The sequence below is a fragment of the Emydura macquarii genome, unplaced genomic scaffold (assembly GCF_026122565.2).
Source record: "Emydura macquarii macquarii isolate MOO-44397 ecotype Brisbane River unplaced genomic scaffold, CSIRO-AGI_Emac_v2 contig_2768, whole genome shotgun sequence".
NCBI lineage: Eukaryota > Metazoa > Chordata > Testudines > Chelidae > Emydura > Emydura macquarii.
Genome location: NW_027132905.1, coordinates 49,097,418 through 49,118,623, shown reverse-complemented (window position 1 = coordinate 49,118,623; position 21,206 = coordinate 49,097,418). Strand labels below are relative to the sequence as shown.

At 43.1% G+C, this 21,206-nt stretch overlaps 1 protein-coding gene across 2 annotated transcripts in view; it reads right to left on the bottom strand.

Moving 5' to 3' along the window:
• Positions 1-21,206, bottom strand: part of TMCO4 (transmembrane and coiled-coil domains 4) — a 60,963-nt gene that overhangs the window by 18,687 nt on the left and 21,070 nt on the right. For both annotated transcript variants that reach the window (XM_067566884.1, XM_067566885.1), the window contains exons 9-12: positions 20,623-20,759; positions 16,691-16,775; positions 9,243-9,360; positions 6,328-6,445 (exon numbers count right to left, since the gene is read on the bottom strand). In XM_067566884.1, coding sequence (XP_067422985.1) covers positions 6,328-6,445; positions 9,243-9,360; positions 16,691-16,775; positions 20,623-20,759 — 458 coding nt within the window. The remainder of the gene's footprint in view (positions 1-6,327; positions 6,446-9,242; positions 9,361-16,690; positions 16,776-20,622; positions 20,760-21,206) is intronic.

The window sequence follows — 21,206 nt, the reverse complement described above, 5'->3', positions numbered from 1 at the left end:
TTTTTTGCTATATGAAACCTTCTTCTTGAGGAGTGGGACAAACCATCAATTCACTCACATAGTTCACTGAACAGCTGTAGGTAAGGCCAGTTGGTTGTAGGGCACAATCTGGGCTACGAATGTCTATTAATTATTCTAATTTCTTAACAAATCTATGGAAGTGAACCATGATGCTTAAGCTGTTGGATTCTCCTTTGACATGTGGCTGTGGATCTCTCTCTAGCTAACAAAAATTAATTGGGTTCTGATGAAAAACCACTCCCCTTTCCAGAAGGTGTTGGACAGATTCAGAAGATGCTTGCAAGTATGTCTTGCTTTATTAAAAATGGGAAAATGCCAATGCCTGCAAATGGACCAACACTTATCTAGTAAAGCCCCTCTAAGTAGAATAACTCAGGCTTAGTGCACTACAAAGTTGGCTGCAAGATCCTGATAATTAAACATGCCAAAGCATTTTTTACAAGAGGAAGGGTGTTAATGCCAGCGTCCTACCAAATGCCAAGTCCAATAATTACATCCGCCGCCCTAAATTCTCTTAGCATTTTCAACTGGATGCAGTATTATCTTTCACTTTCTGTCCTACACTGCTGTGAAATGGTCGTTAAATAGATTCAATCTCTCGTCCAAGAGGTGGCTGCATTCTAGTGGCAGGTGAAGTGCTTGAGGATCCTGTAGATTCAGAGCTCCTACTTATTACCTTTGCTGCTGTTGCGTTAAAGAGCCTCGAAGGAAATCTGGCTGTACAGTATTTCTCTATTCTCCAGTGTGACAAAGGGATGAGAGAATAAGTGGTGTGCTGCCTGTTGGTAAAGAAGCTTTTTCATTTCCAAGAGCTTAATCAAGTGGAAAATTAGAGCTACAGTGAGCTGTTCAACAGGAAAAAAAAGCTCAGACAGGCCAACTCCCTGCAGGCTTGAATCGAAGCTGCAAAGATAACAACCTTCATTCACAAGCGAGTTCAGAGTCTGGCTTATTTTACTCCTTCAGTCTTGGTTATCTGATGGCTTCACCTGCTGGCATCTGCACTGGTAACTCTGGGTCCTGCCCTGAAGCAGTCAGTTCCAGGTGGTGGGAAGGAACAGGACAGAGTGAGAGGAGAGGGTGGTTTTCTATACAAAATAGTTGGAAGAGGGCACATCTGCAGGCAGTATGTGAGACACGCGTCTCTGCCTGTCTGTCTGTAGAAGCTCCAGATCCTGACCATCTAGCAAGCACAGCTCACAATGAGGAATTTCAGAGTGGCAAATTGGTAGCTGTGAGGGAGGAAAGGGCCACTTGGGAGAGGATGGGGCAAAAGGGGCAGTTTGCCTCGAGCCCATTTGAGAGGGCCTCAAAACCATGTTGCATTGTGACCTGGCATGCAGAGCTGCAGCACCGTTCAGGTTAGGCTCAGATGACCCTCCGTGGGCCAGACCTGAGTGGCGCTACAACCCCATGTACCAGGTTGCAATGCCAGAGCAGGAATCAGGCCGAGGCCCGCAGGACAGGAGTTGCTACTGCTGGGTGAGTGTAAGGGGGCTCACTCTCCACCCCCTCTCCCCTGGGGCCTCCCTTCCATTTTGGAAAAGGGTGAGGCTGATCAGTTTCAGATTTTGCTCTAGGCTCCAAAAAAATCTCGGGGGAAGGGGCTGTTTTGACCTATTCCTGTGAAACATGAACACACTCCTATTTGTCTCGTAGAACATAAGAACGGCCATACTGGGTCAGACCAATGGTCCATCTAGCCCGGTATCTTGTCTGCGGAGAGTGGCCAATGTCAGGCGCCTCAGAGGGAATGAACGGAACAGGTCGTCATCAAGTGAGCCATCTGAAGCTGGTCTGGAAGTTGGTATTGCAGGAACTAAATGAAATTTTGCTGGTGGTGTTTTTCTCAGGTTCCGTCCCTGCCAGCATCACCAAAAAAGTGCTGGTTTTAGCTGCTTTTACTTACTGCAGTGTGATCGGAAGTTCCTATCCAAGAAAATGTTTAGCTTCTGACTGAACCAGGTCCTCTTCCTTGCCTTTCTTCTTTGGTTTGTATTAATTCCTGTCACACCTGCCTAAAGTGGCACTGCTCATCTGAAACAAGTCATTCCACCTGGGAGCAATGAGATTATTTCCGTGCTCAGTCCCCTGGTCCTTAATGAACCTGAATTTCAGCATCAGAATTCATTCTTTGCTGTACGTTTTGGGCACACGATGGGAACACAGTTTAATGCGCCTTTGAGGAAAAGCCTGAATCATACAAGTGCCAAATCAATCGATCATTAGAATAATCAGCCTTTTTGTCTGTTTGCTGCATCCAAAGAGCCCACGTAGGTGGCAAGCCAGGCTGCCCTGGAATCACTCAACACGCCAGAACAAGGCATCACTTCTGAGAAATGCTTTGAAGGGCAAGATGAGGAATTTCATTTTAATCGTCATTGTCACTGATCTGGCTTTCCAATTTTCAGTTTCAGCAGCAGAGAAAAGAGCAAGTACGAAAGGTCTGTAACTATTTCAAGGGGAAAAGTCACAGCTATGGTGATGGCTGATGCAGCATATTCCAAACAGAGCTCTTATATTCAGCCTTTTCTTACTTCTCCAATTGTACAGGAACACTAGAGTGTAAAAGAGGTCACTGCATCTCATCACTACACCTCATTGCAAAGAAGGGTAAATCAGTGCTTTTAAAAAGGTCTTAAATGTCAGTGATAAAAATGAACCGGTACTTAGTGCTTTCAGTCTTCAAAGCATTTAAACATTGATGAAGCTTTGACTCTCCCTTGATGTCAGTGAGTATTATTATACCCATTTTACAGATGGGGAAATCGAGGCACACAAAGGGGAAGTGACTTGCTCAAGGCTGCAGTGGGAATTAGTCCCAGTACTGGGATTAGAACTCAAGAGTACCGGTTCCCAGTCTGGTGCTCAGACAACACCTCTTTCTATTTTGTTATTACAATGATAATTAAGGTCAGGAAGGTCACGAATTCTGTGATTTTAAGAGATGTCCATGAGTTCAGGCAGTGGGACTCGGGCTTTGGCTTCAGCCCCGGGCAGCAAGGCTCAGGGAGGGAGGGCCACCTCCATCCCCTGACTCACCTCAGCGGGCCACATAGTCCAGGGGATAGCACACTGGATTGGGACAAAGGAGACTTGGGTTTTATTATTTGCCACTGACCTGCTATATCACTGTAGGCAAGTCACATCACCGCTCTGTGCCTCAGTTTCCTCTCACACCCTTAAGTCTGTCTTGTCTATTAACACTCTAAACTCTTCAGGGCAGGGGCTGTCTCTTTTCCTGTGTATGTACAGTGTTTAGCACAATGAGGTCCTGAACTCAACTGGGCATTCCACGAGCTACCCTAAGAGAAATTAATAATAATCATCAGCATTATCTAGGAAAGTGACATGTGGATGATAAAGAGTAGGACGTGGAGAATTCAGCTGCCATTTGAATGCATGGGAAAGCAGGGAATTTCAAGGTCACTGCAAGTCCAAATCATGGCTAAAGGTCTTTAAACTTTATACAACAGTTATTTTACAACTTGCCCAAAGTGGAAATTGGGGTTTGCTTACATGGGTATTTAAAGCAGAAATTACACACTGTGGTCCTGGATAACCTGTGATTCCTTTAATGGGGTGTCCATGGAGAGATATGGAGAGATATATACATACCCCTTCTCCCAACTTTAACAATATGGCAGTACTAACTCCCTGTATCTTTCATGAAGTTCAATACTAGACCTACAGACGCAGCCCTTCAGATGTACCTTCATGCCTGTAAATTTATCTCAGATTTTGCTTACATTAAAATTGCCTAAAGAAACCTTAGCAAATGCCTGTTACTTCCAAGCCCATATGAAAAGCATTTTGCCTACATTCCAACTCTTAATGACATTTCTCTGATATTCAGATGCTAATGTAAAATGTAATCTACAGCATCCCACTTGAACAAACAGTAATCAGCCTAATACGTTACAACTCATTTACTTCCTCAGTTTCAGTTACAGTCTCTGTCAAATAAATCTGCTGAACCAATCAGTCTCATTGTAAGCGCTAGGGAAGCTTTTATAACTGCATTTGCTGAGTGGGAGGTCATTTTGTTAGTTTCCCTACTGAGAGATTTAGAGAAATAAGGCCTTGAAAGTTTGGAAGAGAATGAAAGGAGATGTCCCTGGCATGACAAATGGAAACTGTAAAGCAGATCATATTAATCAAAACAGATACAGGCTAAATACTTTGGGCCCTGATTCTCATTTATGCTAAGGCCCCTTATATCCCACCCACTTTGAGACTCCTTCACATTGCCGCAGCTGTGAGAATTAGGCCTACTGAACTCCAGCATCCACTCCCCAACCCAGACTTAAAGGAAAACTCTAACCATTGCGCTCAGTTCAGAAGTCTGAAAGGACACGCAGGGGAGAAATGGCCCTCACCATGGATAAACTGTGACATGGTTTGAACATGAAGGGTGCTAGAATGAATTTCACACTAAGCACCTTCCTAAAGTCCTTGCTTTACTCCTTGATAACCTTCCCTCCTTCCCTGTCCTATGGCCTTATATCACTCTAACTAGAAATCTGTTCTGAGCCCATCCAATGTTGCACCTATGCTGGAGCTTGCCGAAGTTGCTGCCGGCATGACGTAGAAGTCTCCTGTCTTCACTAGATGGAGAGCTCGCTTCTGCATAGCACTCCCAGCCTCCTCCAGAATTCTGTCATTTATATTTTCACATCGTTTCTCTATAGCGGTGGTTCGCAACCTATTTACCACTATGGGCCGCATATGCATCTCTCTCTGTTATGTGGGTGCATCCACACAATATATATGTGGAATGACCAAGTGCCAGAAAGGCTCGGTGCAATCTGCTTAACATGCTAGAAAGCAGGGAATGAGGGAGTCCATCATTATTCTTCTCTAAAGCAGCGAGAGCTTAATATAAAAACACAACCAGCTTCTTCGATGCTTAATATACACGATGATAAGGATCAACTGTACTTTTTTATGTTCTGAGGATCCATCACAGTAAACTCTGCAATCACTTCAATGGGCCAAGTCCCTACAAGTATAGGCAAACATTTTGAATTGCTGTGCTGCATTCATGTACGTGTTTTATTACCCCTTGGTTTCTCTCAAACCAGTCTATTTTAAAATACCTAGAGCTAAAATTGACTACAAAAGGCAACTGTGGAGAGAAAGTGCCGCAGCAGGTTGACAATAAGCAACCTACTCCACTGAAACAGGCCCCCACATTATTTTAAGAAACATCTAACGCCTTTATTTTAAGCAGCGTTGTCTGCATAAAAGGAAATGAAATTGCAGCTTAGTCTTTTCTGCTAGATTAGACTGAATGTCCAGCATTAGATCACTTCCATTGTACTGGACTAGCATTATGTGACCTACTACTATTCCCATGCCTCTGGACCTTTATGAGAATGAGATGTGCAGATACCAGTCAGCCACACTTCAACCAAAGCAACTGTCTAACCCACAGTGTTACTGAACTTTTCTCATGGATTTTAACACGGATCCGAGTCAGGGAATCTTTGAGGAGTCCAGCTAGTGCGAGACACTATTACTAATGAGACTTTTTAATACTGTTCAAACCTCCACGCCTGCAGAAAAGGTATTTTGATTTTGTAACTTATAAGAAAGAGCTGGATTTATTGCACTTGATTAAGTAGTAAAGTACCTTGCTAGCATTACATTTAGCATTCTACTGAGAACATTTCTATATACCTTTATGCTACCTTATTACATTTTATTTGCAGTGCAAACAACCGTAGTTTTTATGCCATTTGTTGAAGCACTGGTTTCTGAAGCTTTTCTTTATATGCCCTATATAACATATTGTATCCCTGTCTCCTAATGTTTGTTCTGGGGATAATGGTTCAAGAGAGTGACACCTATTTAATGGAGCTCTGTCTTTTTCCGGACTGCTCTTGTTTTCTGTGCTTTGCGGTAAGGAAGTGGCAGCCCTCTCAGAGATGATAGCAGTGTTGAGATTCTCTATTTGATACACGCAGTGTGTACACAGATGCGTAATGATGGAAGACTGGGGACCCTGCACTTGGGCCACCCACTTAGTCTAAATGTGCACACTGCTTCTTCAGTGAAAGCTGGCAGGCTGGGAGTCACCACGGGAGTCACTCACTCTTCTTAGGCCTGATCTACACTTACAAATTAGATTGACCTCACTACATCACCCAGGGCTGTGAAAAACTTCATGCCCTAAATACCATAGTTAGATTGACCTCACCCCTGATGTAGACACGGCTAGGTGGACAGAAGAGGAGCACAAGGCTATGACAGCGTGAGTTAAGGACACAATGAAATACTAAGAAAATGAAGAGGGCTACTTACTACGGATGAAAGATCCACATTAACCATCCTCCTGTCTTCAAGGCTGACTGGCTGAAGGCCTGCAACGTTGAGCTGAGCAGAGGAGGTCCGGTAGACAAAACCCAGCAGCCAGTCTCCCCTAGGAGGAAAATGAAACAGAGATATTAATAAGCCTGGCTGGAAGACTGATAAAATGCATGATGGCACTCAGGGAACACAGGGAATGGTAGAGATGACAGGACCGGGCAGCCCAGCTAAGTCTGTATCAGTGTCTACTGCAGCTTCAGCTCTCCTGGAATCAAGACAGAAATATTAGACTACAACTGTAAAAATCTTATTCCTGAGTAATGCTGACTCAGATGAGTAGCCTCACTGAGTTCACTCTCATGACTAGAGGCTTCAGGAACAAGTCCTTTTAACTTATTTCAGATTCGCAGGAAGACAGTGCTGCATCCAGCTACTGGACAATCTCCTAGTAAGATGTTAACATGTAGAAGGCCGCCGGCCTGTAGCATCTGTAAACATGTTGAGCACAGGCACTGTGGCTGCTGACATATGTGCAAATTGTAAAGTAATTTAGGAGCTTTCTGGATCAAAGGTGCTGTAAAACTATAAGGTTTTAGTAACAGAAGTAGCAAGATCCTGCTACTTTGGGAAGATCATTCCAAAGCACTGTCTCGACTTGTGGGGCAGTGATGGCATGTGTACATAAAATGACTATGCACTGTCCCCATTGGCACTTGGGAAAAGTGAAATTCTCCCCAGTGCAGAAAGCTGGCACAAAGCCTATACACCACTTAAATCCAACTAAGGTCTATGATGAAGGCTTAAGTAGGACTGCAGTGGTGTATAGAACCCTGTGCTGGCCTTTCGCACAGGTGAATTTTATCCTAAGAGCTGCCACTTCTAGATGTTCCAGTTCACTTTCCCCCTATCAGTTGTGAATAAAACCCACATGGAGCTATGCAAAATATGTGTAACACACCCGAGGCCACATGAAATTCACTTGGTTTTGCATTTCTTGCTAACTCATTACTCAGACCAGGTTGTTTGAAAGGCCTACCCATGCAAACATGGCTTGACTTATGGTATTACACTCAGATCACAGGACAGTGGTAGTTCTGATGATACGAAATCTAATGTAGCAGTTCCGACTGGCTTTCACTTTGAGATGTTGGGTTCATTCAAATTTAATGTTGAGAGGTGTGAAATGCCGTGAACTGAAACACAAGTAAATAGGCCTGATTCTGATCTCATACAAGTTTTACACCATTGTAAGTTCACAGACTTCAGTGAAGTTACTCCTGATCCACCACAAACTGGCTCAATATTTGTGCAAATACCAAGGCAAGGAACCACCACATCTCCAGACCCATGGGAGTATCTCATCAGGAATTCACATATTCCCCTGATTCATGTCTCAGATACTTTCACAGATATCCTCCCTCTAGCTCTGCAATTAGCATCTCACATCACCCTTCACATAGAGCTGAAGCTTCTCAGCAGCATCCCCAGGTATTTTAGCAATTAAATGTACTAGAATGCTTCCCTGGAGTCTTATCCCCTGCTCACCCCTGATTGCGTGCCACTGAGCTGTAATTTATTAACTGCTCTTCATTGAACAGTCGAAACACGGCCTGCCAACGTAAAGAGACTAACTTGAATTACACACACGTAGCCTGTTTTATTTCAGTAGCACAGTCAAGCTTTGAAATGATAACAAGATTATCTTTCTTACATTACAGGAAATGAATAAACTCTGCTTTCTGCACTGAAACAGAGGTTGTACTGGGATGATCAATAGGCACTACAGCAAGTTCAGTTATACACACAAATTGCTAATCATTGATGGCTTCCTGGAGGAAAACAGAAACGCTCTCACATCCCACAGAAACTGCTCTGCAGGAGACAGCCGTCGCTTTTTCCATTATGTTTCATGAAGAAATACAGTAATTTGCATACATAGACTGCATCTCTAAAACCTCATGCCATCCAAAATTAACAAAAGGAGCATCTCTCAGCTCAGCCATACAGATGGGAGTAATGAAAATTTCTTGTTTTAATCTCAAGAGCCTGTGATTTTAATTTCTCTCTTCTAAGGTATGTAAAATAATAGAATATATTATATACGTTTATTAACACACGCCTCTCTCTGTGTATACTTATTTGTAGACAGATTTGCATCATTGTTCAGGTTTTGACAGTAGGTGCTTTAACATATGTTAAAACCAAATAATTCCACAAATTAAAGCTCAGGCCTGGTCTACACCTAATCATTAGGTTGATCGCCCATTGATCTAACCGCCACTGTAGACACAGCTAGGTTGATGGAAGAATTCTTCTGTTGACCTAGCTACCGCCTCTTGAGAGCATGGATTACGCACAATCGATGTAAAAAACCCTTCGGTCAACCTAGAAAGCATCTATACTGCAGTGCTACAGCAGCACAATTGCAGTCCTCTAGCGGTGCTGCTGTAGTGTAGACACACCCTCTGTGAATTTTAGATCTGGATTCTCATTTACACTAAGGTCCCTTGGCACCACTCTGACAGTGTTAAGGGGCCTTAGAATAGGTGTAAGTTACATTTACAACTTGTCTGAGGCCCTTGTACACTGCCACAGTGCCGTAAAGCAGCCTTAAATGTAAATGAAACGCAGTCCCTAAACACCAAACCCTTCACCCGCACAGGCTTCCAGGCTAAGATTCACCGTAAATAGCTAATCAAAAGCCCGAGACAGAACAGCCGCATGTTGCCTCCTGAAGACTTTCAAATCCAAGTAATGGGCACAATGACTTCTAGAGAAGATGGTTCTCTACCGTGAGCTCCTTAATACTTCAATCTTGGGGGCTGCCAAAATGTTCAAAAGCAATAAATGAAAGATCCATTAACAATGCCCCAGCCATAATGAGACGTGGAGGCTGTGCATGTACTGACCTGCAATAGCCGTTTATGATCCTGCCTGACACCACCTTTGTGAGAACTTTCCAATACTTGGCTTCTCCTTCCACTGGCGCTCCCAGCAGGACCACGTCCTCGATGATTCCCTCACAGTCTATAAAGATGGGAATACCCCCCACAAGACAAATAGTGTTACTTGGATTTGGAAGGCAGCTCAGAAAATGCATCTAGGTACAGTACATACAATATGGACAAGTGAGACTGGCTGTCTGAGGGATGATTATATTTAGTGTCTTTCATTTACATTGCAGAAATACTCTATTCCTGTTGATTCATTTGTAAGGATAAACTACAAAGAACTCGGGTCTGATCTGCAGAAGCATGGAGAACCCACAGCTCCACGTGAAGTCAATGGGAACACGGCATCTCAGGGCCCTGGCAATTGTGGAGGTGTCAGTCTGACAGCAGTGGGGAGTGAAATTCTCTCTCTGCAGAGCGGGTACAGCACACGCAGCAGTGTGGAATGTTCCTCCTACACTGCCAATCAGTACGGTCGATACGAGATTGGTATTGTTTCTTAATTCAGTACATGGAATGAGTAGCCAAGTGAGGCCACTGAAGCAAATGTATAATTCAGTTCAATAAACCCTTCCACCTGACCAGACCCGGAAGTTGCTGATGCAGCCATCCACTGAATATACGACAACAAAGCTAACACCAGGACAACAGAATTCCTAGTGGTAATTCACAACCAACAACTATGAAGCCGTTCGCCAACACTCAGGAATAATTTATTAATCCAGTCTAATTCTCCTGAAAAGTAGTTTAGCTCTTAATACGCTCTGGATACAATCTGCTGAAAAGATGTGTTGAGTTTAATCAGAATCAATGCTCCTCTTTCATTCTTAGTGGACAAACTGCAGCGAAGAAATCCCAGTGGACGCAAGCGATTGAATGAGGTATTGGGCAGGACTTCTGTGATTTTCAAATTTATTTTTTTTAAATAGGTGTTACAAGACAATAAGTATTGCCAGGACGGAGCTCCACAAGGCAATCTCAGTCTGAGGGTGGGATTCAAAGATTCTGGTTTTTAATTCACCTATCAGTGGGCCATGGGTTTGAGAAATTTGAAATAAATTCCTAATAAGCAAACTAAAATCTGAGTGCATGTGCATGCGTGCATGTCAGCGTTACAGAAACAATAAATAGAAATGTTTAATTATACAGTAGGTATCCAAAAAATAAGGTGCAATTTTAACAATTTACTCTCTGTTTATGTAGACTTGTGAAGTGCCTTTCAATATAGTAGTTGTATGCTGAGATGTCTGGGAATTCCCTCTCTCAACTGGAGTCCAATATATTATTATTTATTTGTATTATGGTAGCACTTTAGGAGCCCCTGTCATGTCCCAGGACCCCATTGTCCTGCCCTGAAAAGCTTATTCTGCCAAAACCAGAATCTTTACCTTTGGAGTGCAGCTCACCATACTTGGGTTTTGGTCATTTTCAAGGAAAATGTACCTAGTTTGTATAATAGGAGGTTGGGATTATGAGGAAATAAATGTGAAAGCAATTACATACCACATCAAGTCATGGCCAAGGAGACGCTGCCTGGATCGGTTTTTAATCAATGCAATTTCCTCTCTCTAACAGCAGTAATAACTTGGAGCTCCCTGCAGAGAAGCATTATTCTACACCACTTTACTATGATGTAAATTTCAACCCTGACAACAATCTGAAATGAGCTCCGTTGGTTTTACTTCTTAATTATGAAGCAAATTTCACACAAATAATAAAAAAAAAAAAAAAACCAGAACAGTGATTCGATTTTGTTAGCTTAATTCTACGGGTAATGAGATTACCTGTTGACTGTGGAAGCAGTAATGAAAAAAACAGAGCAATGTGGACAGAGAAATTATTATCCTGGCCAGAATTAAATCCACGTCTCTAGCATAAAACCAATTGAAAGAGCAAGAAAAAGCAGGTCATGCATCAGGCTCCTGAAGATTGGAGCTAACCACTGGAAGGCATGGCTTCTTCACCACCCTTGAACGATACAGTTCCTGTTTGAAATGAAGATGCTCAATTTTGGCAATGCATTCACTTCATTTGAATGATTATGAAAGAAAGAGGGAAGCCTAAGAACATAGCTCACTGATATGCATGGTTACTACCATGCCAGTTAATTATACATATCTTATGTTCTACAAATTGTTTGTACTATACTCCTGGGGGAATTCTGCACCAAAAAATTAAAAATTCTGTGCCAAAAAATTTAAAAAATTTGCACACAATATTTTAAAATTCTGCAAGATTCTGCATATTTTATTTGTCAATAAAACAATATAATCACAGGAGTTTCAATTATTTTGGTAATTTATTAAAAAATATTGGTCAGCAAGTATGTCTGTAACAATACAGACAACAAAAAGATTCATGAAATGTTTTTTGAAAACTAGATTCCTTACTAGGCATAGTAATACAGAACTTTGAGGAATAAGTCATTTAAACTGCAACATAGAAACATATTTCCCTCACCCCTCAGAAGCAGTGCATAGGCTTGCGGGAGTCAGGGGTAACACAGGAGCTGAGAGAGAGCGAAGTACTTGCTGGGAAGGAGCCTGGGAGGGAACCTGGAGGGTTGTTGGGTGTGGGTGGGAGACATATGGAACGGGTTTTTTGGGGGGAAGGGATTGTTAGGGAGCCTCCCTCATGTAGGCTCTCCCATTCAGTCAGGAACATTAGCCCCATGTGTCCCTGCACCCACATTCATCCAACCCTCCTCCCCCGCACCTCTCCTTCCCATCCCCATGTGTTCCTGCACCCCTATTCCCATTCAACCTCTGGCTCAATGCTGTCATCCCATTAGCTCCTGTGCACCCACCCCAGTCCGTCCTCCTCCACTAGCCCTTCTGAATCCCAGTCTATGTGACTCCTGAGATGACCTGTGTCCGCCAATAGCGGTGGGGCAGTGAGGGTAGCTGGCTTCAGTAATGTTACTGAAGTGTCAATCCGTGTGATCATGCTCAGTACAAGCCATGCAGAAAATCTGGGGAGGCACGTGACCCTGCATGCCCCCCCCACGTCGGCTCTGCCCCGCTCTATCCATCCCCTGCATACCTGGTGCCTCTGCACCTGGCCCCGTAGGCAGGGCGTTGTGAGGAAAGCAGCCTCTCCTCCTCCCTATCTGTGGCTGGCTGAGCTGGCTGCCCCTCTCTTCTGGTGCCACAGCAGCCCCTGGTGGGCAAAAGGTGTAATTGTAGTGCCTCTCCAGCAGAATGTTCTGCGGAGAAAAAGAATTTTGCGGGGAACATGAATTCTGTGCATGTTCAGTGGAGCAGCAATCCCCCAGGAGTAATGCTGATAAGGAATAATAAAGCCTATGTGCACAGGGAAAAGTAAAATGAATGATTCTAGATAATATGAGGAAAGAAAGATTCTACCTCAGTCAATCCCTCTTGGGATGAATACATTTCACAACCTCCTTCTGCCTCTGACTCATGAACATCATTAATTCTGTCAGGATGTGTAAAAAGAAAAAAAGGCTTTTATTCCACTTGGCCAACTTTTTAGTAGATAAGACACAATTCTATATTGGGATTCGATAGGAGAGTAATGGGGCAGAGAGTTGGCAATTCCCAATGTCTGCTAGCTACTAAAAAGGGTTTCTGTGATGAAAGCAGCTCCATTTGCTTGCTGTGAGGCAATAATTACCAACTGAGAGGCAAATAATCTTGGAAAAAGCCCATGCGATGAACGCTGAGCCTGTGAGTATGACCAGTCTGTGGGAGCAGAGAGAGATATCGCCATGTTCCCAAATGAGGTCTGGAAATGCTACATACACAGGGCTCTCTTGGGCCGTTCAGGTGAAATTCACCCCTCCGCAAGAGCAAGTACAAAATTTATGCATCACTTAAGCCCTACTTAAAACCTCAAAATTGTGGGCATGAGTTCAGGCTCTGAAGCTCACCCCGCTCCCTAGGCTTCAGAGCCTGAGACACAACTTCAAAGCCCTGGCTATATAGCTATTTTTAGAGCACTAGCATGAGCCCCGCTAGCCTGAGTCTCTTCACCCGGGCTGGGAGGCTCACTCCAGTGGGCTGTGTAAATACCCATTGAGTTCAGTGGGATTTAAGTCAAGCACATAATTAAGGGCTATCCTGAACTGGGATCTAGATGAGCTGGGCCAAACAGTCTCAGCACTGGATGTCTGACAGGTCATTTGCTTTCTGCACTCATGACATCTTAGAAACCAAGATCCTGCCTGCTCTCTGGTGCCTTAAAAGATTCCAGGACCTTAAAGGTTTTGCACTGATAGGGGTTTGGCCAGGTATCTTTGGGCAGTATTTCCCCATCTCATCCACTGCTGTGCACTGTATGGAATGCTGGTTGGCTGTACTGCAGTGTTACTGTAATGTCTAGTTACTCCGCAGGATGATATACGTGCAAAGAATTATTTGGGAGCATTATTATTATTTATATAAAATACTCATTTAATGCAAACTGGCGATCCTGCTGAGCAATGTAAGTAATATACCTATAAAGCCTAAACAAAATGATTGAAAGAGACACTTGAAGATATCATTTATTTTTACTTAAGTGAGTTCCCGGAGAATGCACGGCACCATTTTCCACTCAAGAAGAACACAGGCTAGCCATACTGGATCAGACAACCAGTTAGATTACCCTGTCTCTGATAACAGCTAGCATCAGAGCTTTCAGAGCCCTGTAAAGGACAATTATGCAATAATCTGCCAAATGGATTAGGTTTCTTCCTAAACCCAAGCCAGTTTGGCTTATGTTCTGAAGTACTAGGGCTAATATCCATTATCAATTTTACCCTTCCTAGTTTAACCTAGTTTACTTATTAATCATCTAGGAACATAGGAATGGTCATACAAGATCAGATCAGTGGTCTTTCTAGTCCAGTATCCTGCCACTGATAGTGGCCTGTACCAGATGTATGTGCATAATCCTTTTTTTAACTCCCACTCAGCTTTTGGCTTCAAATATCACTTTGTGGCAGTGAGTTCCACAAGTTAATGAAGCATTTTGAAGATATTTCCTTTATCTGTTTTTAATTGTTTATCTTTTCGTTTCATTGGGTAGCCACTTGATTTTGTATTAGGAGCTCCTCTCTATGCCATTTTAATATACTTCCACCATGTCCCATCTTATTTATCCCCTCTCAAGGGTTGTCACTGTCTTTTTAATGTCTCTGCATCTGAACGTCTTTCAATGCTCTTATGGATTTTCATCACTGTCCCTTGAACCTTTTTACAACGCTTCACACACATTCTATTCTTATACTGTCATGGAACAGCCTCTAAGGTTGTATACAAAGAGGCCCCCAAGATTGGGCCTTGTATTTATTACGTATGAGTCTACAGAGTCCACACCCAAACCAGACCCAGATGTCCCAGATTGCTGCTTCATTCCTTTTGTGGCTTGCTGCTGGAATGTGCACTGGAAGAGTGCATTGGCAATCTGCACTAAACGTGTTGCTTTTAGTCCCACAAAAAGCTCAGCTTTCATAATTCAATTAAAAGACTGAAAATCAACGTGCTGTGCGGGGCTGCTACAATATGTATTTATGATGCTCAGATTTCTTTAGAATGGCAACTAACCAAAAAGCCTTTAACAATTCCCTTTCACATGTTATTTAGCTATAGAGCTGTGCAGTCCCATTTAGAGAGACAGCAGGGCTATTAATGGCTAATGAAAGCTTCAAAACATTACAGCCCCGGCATTTTCAGGGCACTGAAGAGAAAAGAGTAAATCCAGGACCAGTTTCGGAGCTCAGTTCTATCAGGGTAAATTCAGAGTGATTCTAATTGAGTTACTAGGATGTAGTCTGATGCAACATAGACTAGAATCTGGCCTCTTGTATTTCAGGGGTACCTCACTCTATGGGGCTGTACACCTTAAACCAGAAGAGAAGTCTTGGCATACAGCTGTAAAAAAAAGGGAAGCTGACCTCCTCCTCTCATGCTGGTTTAATCTGGTCCCACCCGCCAACACCTACTAATGAATATTTGCCAGTGTAAAGCTCCTTGCTTATTAGCTACATTCTGTGAGGGCAAATGTTAATTAATAAAATTGGCTATGTAGGGGGAGAGATAAGCAGTACACACACTACTGACTCAACTCCAACATGCAATTTACATCAACTGATCATAATGACTTGATTCCTTTTCTAAATTCAGATTAGAATCTATTAATAAACAAAACCACAACCGGTAATAAATTGACAGATGGCTTTATGCTCGACTTTAGGGAAAAATTACCACAAAAATAGCTGATGACAAGCGGCATTTCAATTATTTAAATGGGAGGGACGACTCATGGGATTAGATACAATAGAGCTTCCAATAAAGGCGAAGCATCTTCTGGCAAGTTCATAGCGAAGCGTAGGCAGCTCACAAACTTATTCACCAGTCAAATGTCACAGAATGTCAAGAGTGTTGTTTGCCGATGGAGGGCCAAATTTTGCTCTCAATTACACTAGTGTAAACATGAAGTAACTACTGAAGTCAGTGGAGTTACTCCAGATTAACACCAGAGATAGCAGAATTCTATTCTGAATGTATTTCAAAACTGTTTTGTAGGTTTCTGTTTAGGCTGCACCTCAGGAAGTAAATACCATCAGCCGTGTACTGGCTTGGAATGCACATCAATCCTAGTTCTGTGGCCAGGAGGGGATCAATGGGGTAGAAACTAACCATGCTGACTCTTGCTTCCCTCCAAACCCACAGAGATGCTGCTCCATGTAGCCAGAGCTGGGTTGGGGTATCCCAGAGCAGGGTGTAAGGTCTGGAGTCCGTCCGTTTTGGCATGTCTACATCCTTCCATTGTTCCACAGACTCCCACTCCTCACAAGTTATTTCTGCTACTGACAGGAACCATCTGTGCTGCAAGCCCAAGGGAGGGAACAATATGCTGACTTTCAATGGCAACGTGTACCCATCTGAAGGCCGTGTAATGTGAGCTTTGCACCTGGAGCCCAAACGAGGCCTGTGCAGTGGGATGGCCCAGTTAGCTGTGTGCACTGGGTTACCTCAGTTAGAGTGCTCCATTTATGCATTAGGGTGGCCCAATAGATAACTTGTATCTGCAGAAAAGATTAACCTATATCTCCTCCAGCTGAACACAATAAGAGCCTCTTGGCCTTTCCTAAGGAGCTGTGTACACAGCTCCACAACCACGCCTAACTAACATCTTTGTTGACTGTCTCAGCAAAGAGCCCAAGGACTGAATGAGCCCTGGATACTAAGCTGCTCTGGTAACCCTAGCGGTCTCCCATCCAGGTCAGGCTGTGAAGCACAGTGGCAATGCCATGTGGCCGTGCTGTCCCTGTTTTGTGGCTATTCTAGAGGAATTCGATCTCCAGAGCTGTCAGCATGATAATTTCTAGCAGCATTGAATTCATTAAAAAAAAAGGTGACGTAAAAATAAATTAGAAGAGTTAAATGTTGGACTCTTACCTTTTTCTTGAGCCATCTCCTTCAGGCAGAAGTAAATGACCCTTGCACCCAGACTAAAGCCAATCAAAGTGACGGGTCGTTTGCCCTAGGGAACAGAGAGGCACAGGCACAAATGAAAATGGCATGGCTATCAAACATTCTGCTAGACCTGGAAAGAAAGGGCTGGCCAAAGGGGGCACTGATCCAGCAAATCACTTAAGCATGTGCTGAACTTTAAGTAGGTGAGCAGTCCCATTGACTTCAATGGTATTACTGATGTTCTTGAAGTTAACACAGTTAAATTTAACTTAAAATTAAGCGCTTTTCTGGAGAAGGGTCTAAATGCTCTCTTCTTACTTTACTAATATCAAGTTTCTCACATATCATCTAAGGAGGCTCCTTTTCATTGAATGGTCCATTAGCTATTCATTGCACCTGACCACTGCTATTTGAATTTCAAAGAATGCAAAGCCCCATATAACAACATGGAAACGACTGAAGTGCTGGAACACTTTTCCAAGGCAGGAAATCAAGTCCAGCCTCAAACAATTAATTTCAGGGCTGTAAAATATCATTAGAGCAACTCCTGCCATTTTCCTAGCAAGGAGAGAAACTTGCGTCCACCTTACAAAAGCATGCTCTCCCTTGGGGCTCCCAACTGCCAAGAAATGAAATGTAATGGCATCGTTAGCAGAGATGAGGATGAAAAGGCAGTGCCATTCTTTTCCAATGCCTGCCGGGGTAATAGACTTGGCAGGTGAAATAGTCTCCCATGGCTTGTAACCCTGCCAGCCAGCCAATTTTCCATGAAAAGGCAAACAGCATATATAACCTCCATTAACAGATGCTTTACCAACCCTAGCCAAGAGGAGACATGGATGCGAGCAAACTGGTTTAAACTTAATCCAGATAAGCCAGAGCTAATGCTGGTTTGATGGAGAACCATCTAGAGGATTTGGCTCCTTCTGCTGAACCTGTGTTGGACATTTGTTAATGAAGTTCCCAACCTAGGTTTTCGGTAGCTGTGATGGCCTGTGTGACAGATATAGCAATTTCCTGCAATATCCTTGGGAGATCTTATTGAATTAAGTGTCTTTGGGGTCCATTGTAATGGCGTATGTATGAAATGAAATGAATGAATGGTGTATGTATGTATTATTGTGGGCTGGGACTCTATGTAACCTCTTGAGGGGGGAGATGTGAGACCTGGGGGGGGGGGGGGTGTCAAAGGACTATACTTGAAGACCATAATCTGGTCCTGACTCTCTTCTCACACCAGTTTAAATCAGGAGCAACTGCACTAAAGCTAATGGAATTGAAAACTGGTGTAAGTGAAAGGAGAATCAGTCCCTGAGTGTCCTGCATTAGATGCTGCTCTTACTTGTTCTGTCTAAATCTGCTGACTTCAGTGGAGTCACTTCCGACTGAAATTGGTGTAAATGAGAGCAAAATCAGGCTCATTGTTAGCATGGCAACAAACTGCGTGATTGTAAGTGGAGCTGATCCAAAAATCCATTTTCTTCTCTCACACAAAAAATGTCAAACTAAACGTTTTCATTTAAACTTTTTCATTCCAAATATTTTTAATTTTCATGGGACACTTTTGTCTAGTTTTGGTTCAAATTAAGATTTTTGTTCTGAAAACAAAAAATGTTCAAAAGATTTAAAAAAGTCACAAAATGAAATAAAAATTTCAAATGGAAACTCAATACAAAGTTTTCATTTTGGTTTGCTCTGACATTTCTCATTATAAAACCGTGTCAAAAGCAACATATTACTGCAAAATAATTGTTTTTTGATGAAATTATTTTTTTGGCAGAAAAATTTTTGGTCAAAAATATATCAAGCAGCATTAGCTGTAAAGGTGCATGGCTGCTGTCTCGTGGAGTCATCATGAAAATGTGCTGTGGGCGTCCCACTCCAATGAGTAAGATTTTATCTTAATACATTTAATAGGATTTTCTATGAGATCAAGCAGGGAGGGATTTTTAATAGGCAGAAATGTCTTCTCCTTGTGCTAAACACACATCAGTTTTAATAGGGTTCAGAAACATCCGGCTAAATAGTTTTAGGTTCTCCAGCACAGCAGGATTTTGTGTTTTAACCATAACTAAAGCTAAAAGACAGTGTGATGTACCCTTGGAAAAATCTTTACTTCAATCAAGACCTTTATTGCCTTTCTGGCACTATGTTTTTATTACAAATCAACTTTGCTGGCTTATGTTCCTGTTTCACAGGGTTATTTATGACATGCAGGTATCTAGCTATGTCTCCCATTACCTCTCGGCCCCCAATAACTCATCTACAATAGATACTGGACTAGTGTAGCTGTAAGATGAACATCAGGCCATTAGAACTCAGCCTGGACTCACTGCAAATAATGGGAGGACCTGGGCAGACGTTTAATTTCAGGTTTGTCAGCTGGGGATGAAGAAGACTCGGCAGGGAGGATGGTTTTACTGAGTTGTTTCTTTCAAATGCCAACCCATCCAATGTGTTTATTTGGCTCCTTTCTCTTTCTTTCATGTTTATTCTGGGTTTAGGCCTGTCCGCGTCCCCATCTCCTTTGGATTTATGTTCTGTATCTTCTCTCTTCACAACCTGTTGCTTCCTCCACTACCCGCTTCCTCCATTTTGTGCATGCATTTCTGTTTCTCTCCCTCTCCGCCTCCCATTTTCTTTCAGTCTTTTCTCTTGACTTTTATTCCAGAGGCCTCCCGCAGGAGCAGACAGTCACTCAACGTAATTGTGCACTGGCTCCTACAAAGCACTTTCCTGGAGGAGGCAACATCCATCTGAATCTGACTAATACCAAGCAACCCCAGCCAGTTTTATGTCGCTGTCTCAGTGCCATGAGGAAGCAGGGATCATTGTGTGGGAACTTGTTGCTTGGGTGCCCAATAAAAGTGGGGGATAGCGGAGGAGAACTCAGGCTAATGGGATCTGTGCCCAGTTTAACACCTCTTGGCAGAAGGTGGCTGCCCCTAGAATAAGCCAGTTCTTTTCTTCCCCCCTCTCCTCCAGTGCTGGTTTTTCAAATAATTATTTTAGAATGAAGGCTGGTGAATTTCCAGGCTTGTGACAGTTTGGGGTTAGTAAGAAAGTAAGACCCAGTGTCTTCACTGGAATGACTCCGGATTTATACCAACATAGCTCAGAGCAGAATTTGGTTTTTGGTGCAGATAGATGCTATGTAATCTTTCCTCGCCCCACTCTGCCAATGCCGCTTCTCTCTTGATGGGTATTTCAGCTGTCTGCCTTTTCTCTTCCTTTCTCCCACTCCTCATCCTCTCCTTTCACTCCCCCACTGCCAAGATCAGGCCAAGTAGTATAGTGATTCTGTGAAGTGGACAAATCAAACCAATTTGCACTTCTGACTTGGATTAGACCTGAATCCAGGTCTCTGGCTGTGAAAAGCTCAATTTGTTATTACCCCAGTGTGACACCAATCTTCCTGGATTAAATGAGTGCTCAACAAAAAATAGACACCATAGTATATCTCCTGTTAACCTTTCCCTGTAAGGATTTTGTTTGTTGCCCTTCAGTACCAGACTCTGCCTGTAAGCCCTGTTTGCAAGGAACGATGTATAAGCATTTCAACTGACTGCCACAATCTCTTCTGCTATCAGAGCTCTCTGTTAGATGGATTGCTGCCTGACCTCTTCAGCATTAAGCAAAGATTTGGGTTAAACTAAACCAATGTTTTCAGGCAGCCTCTCATCAACCCATGTTCTCTTCCAGTCCCTGTATGGAAGAGTGAGGCATATGCTGGTCTCCGTCATTCGTCAATTCTGCATTCTTCAGCTTGTTATTCATTTTCTTCCCCATGGACAAATGCCACCTGCTGTTTGACTAGCATGCTGTAAAATATCAGACCCCTGGAGCTTCCCCAAGGTATCAGTTCCTTCCAGCAGTAATTACTGGAGCCATTTTTTGCCCGCTCAGCCAATTACCTGCTGTCGACTGAGCAATATCTGTGCCAGATGTTTGCCCACTTCAGCTGATCGATGCAGGCACACTCCCCAAGGATTGTCAATGACACTGGCAATAGTAAGAAGTGAGGCTGGCCATGTCAGGGCTGTCACTATGCCTGAGAGGTACAAAGCAAACAGGAAATCAAAGTTACAAATCTGGGCAGCTCTGGGACGATTTCAAAAGTCAGATGGTTTGCTGCAGTAAAAACACTGCCTCTTTTGTCACTGTCAACTTTTCTTTCCCTGGGTTGATTTAAGGTATGTTTTGCAAGGTTAAAAATAAGCCAGAATCTGTTGAATCTCATGTGCACAGGAAGATACACTGCAGACAGGTGGAATGCATGGATGTAACATGCGCAAGCAAAACAGGAGAAATCTAATACAATCAGATGTAAATTGGACATGTGTAACATGGGGAATACAGTGCATATATGTTGCATTAATGCATCTGCACAGGGATGTTGGATATGATGTGTCCAGGTGCATGGATGGAACATGCACACGCAGAACACAGGGAATACTAATGTGCACATGCAGAACAAGTGCACTCAATGCCTTCTGGA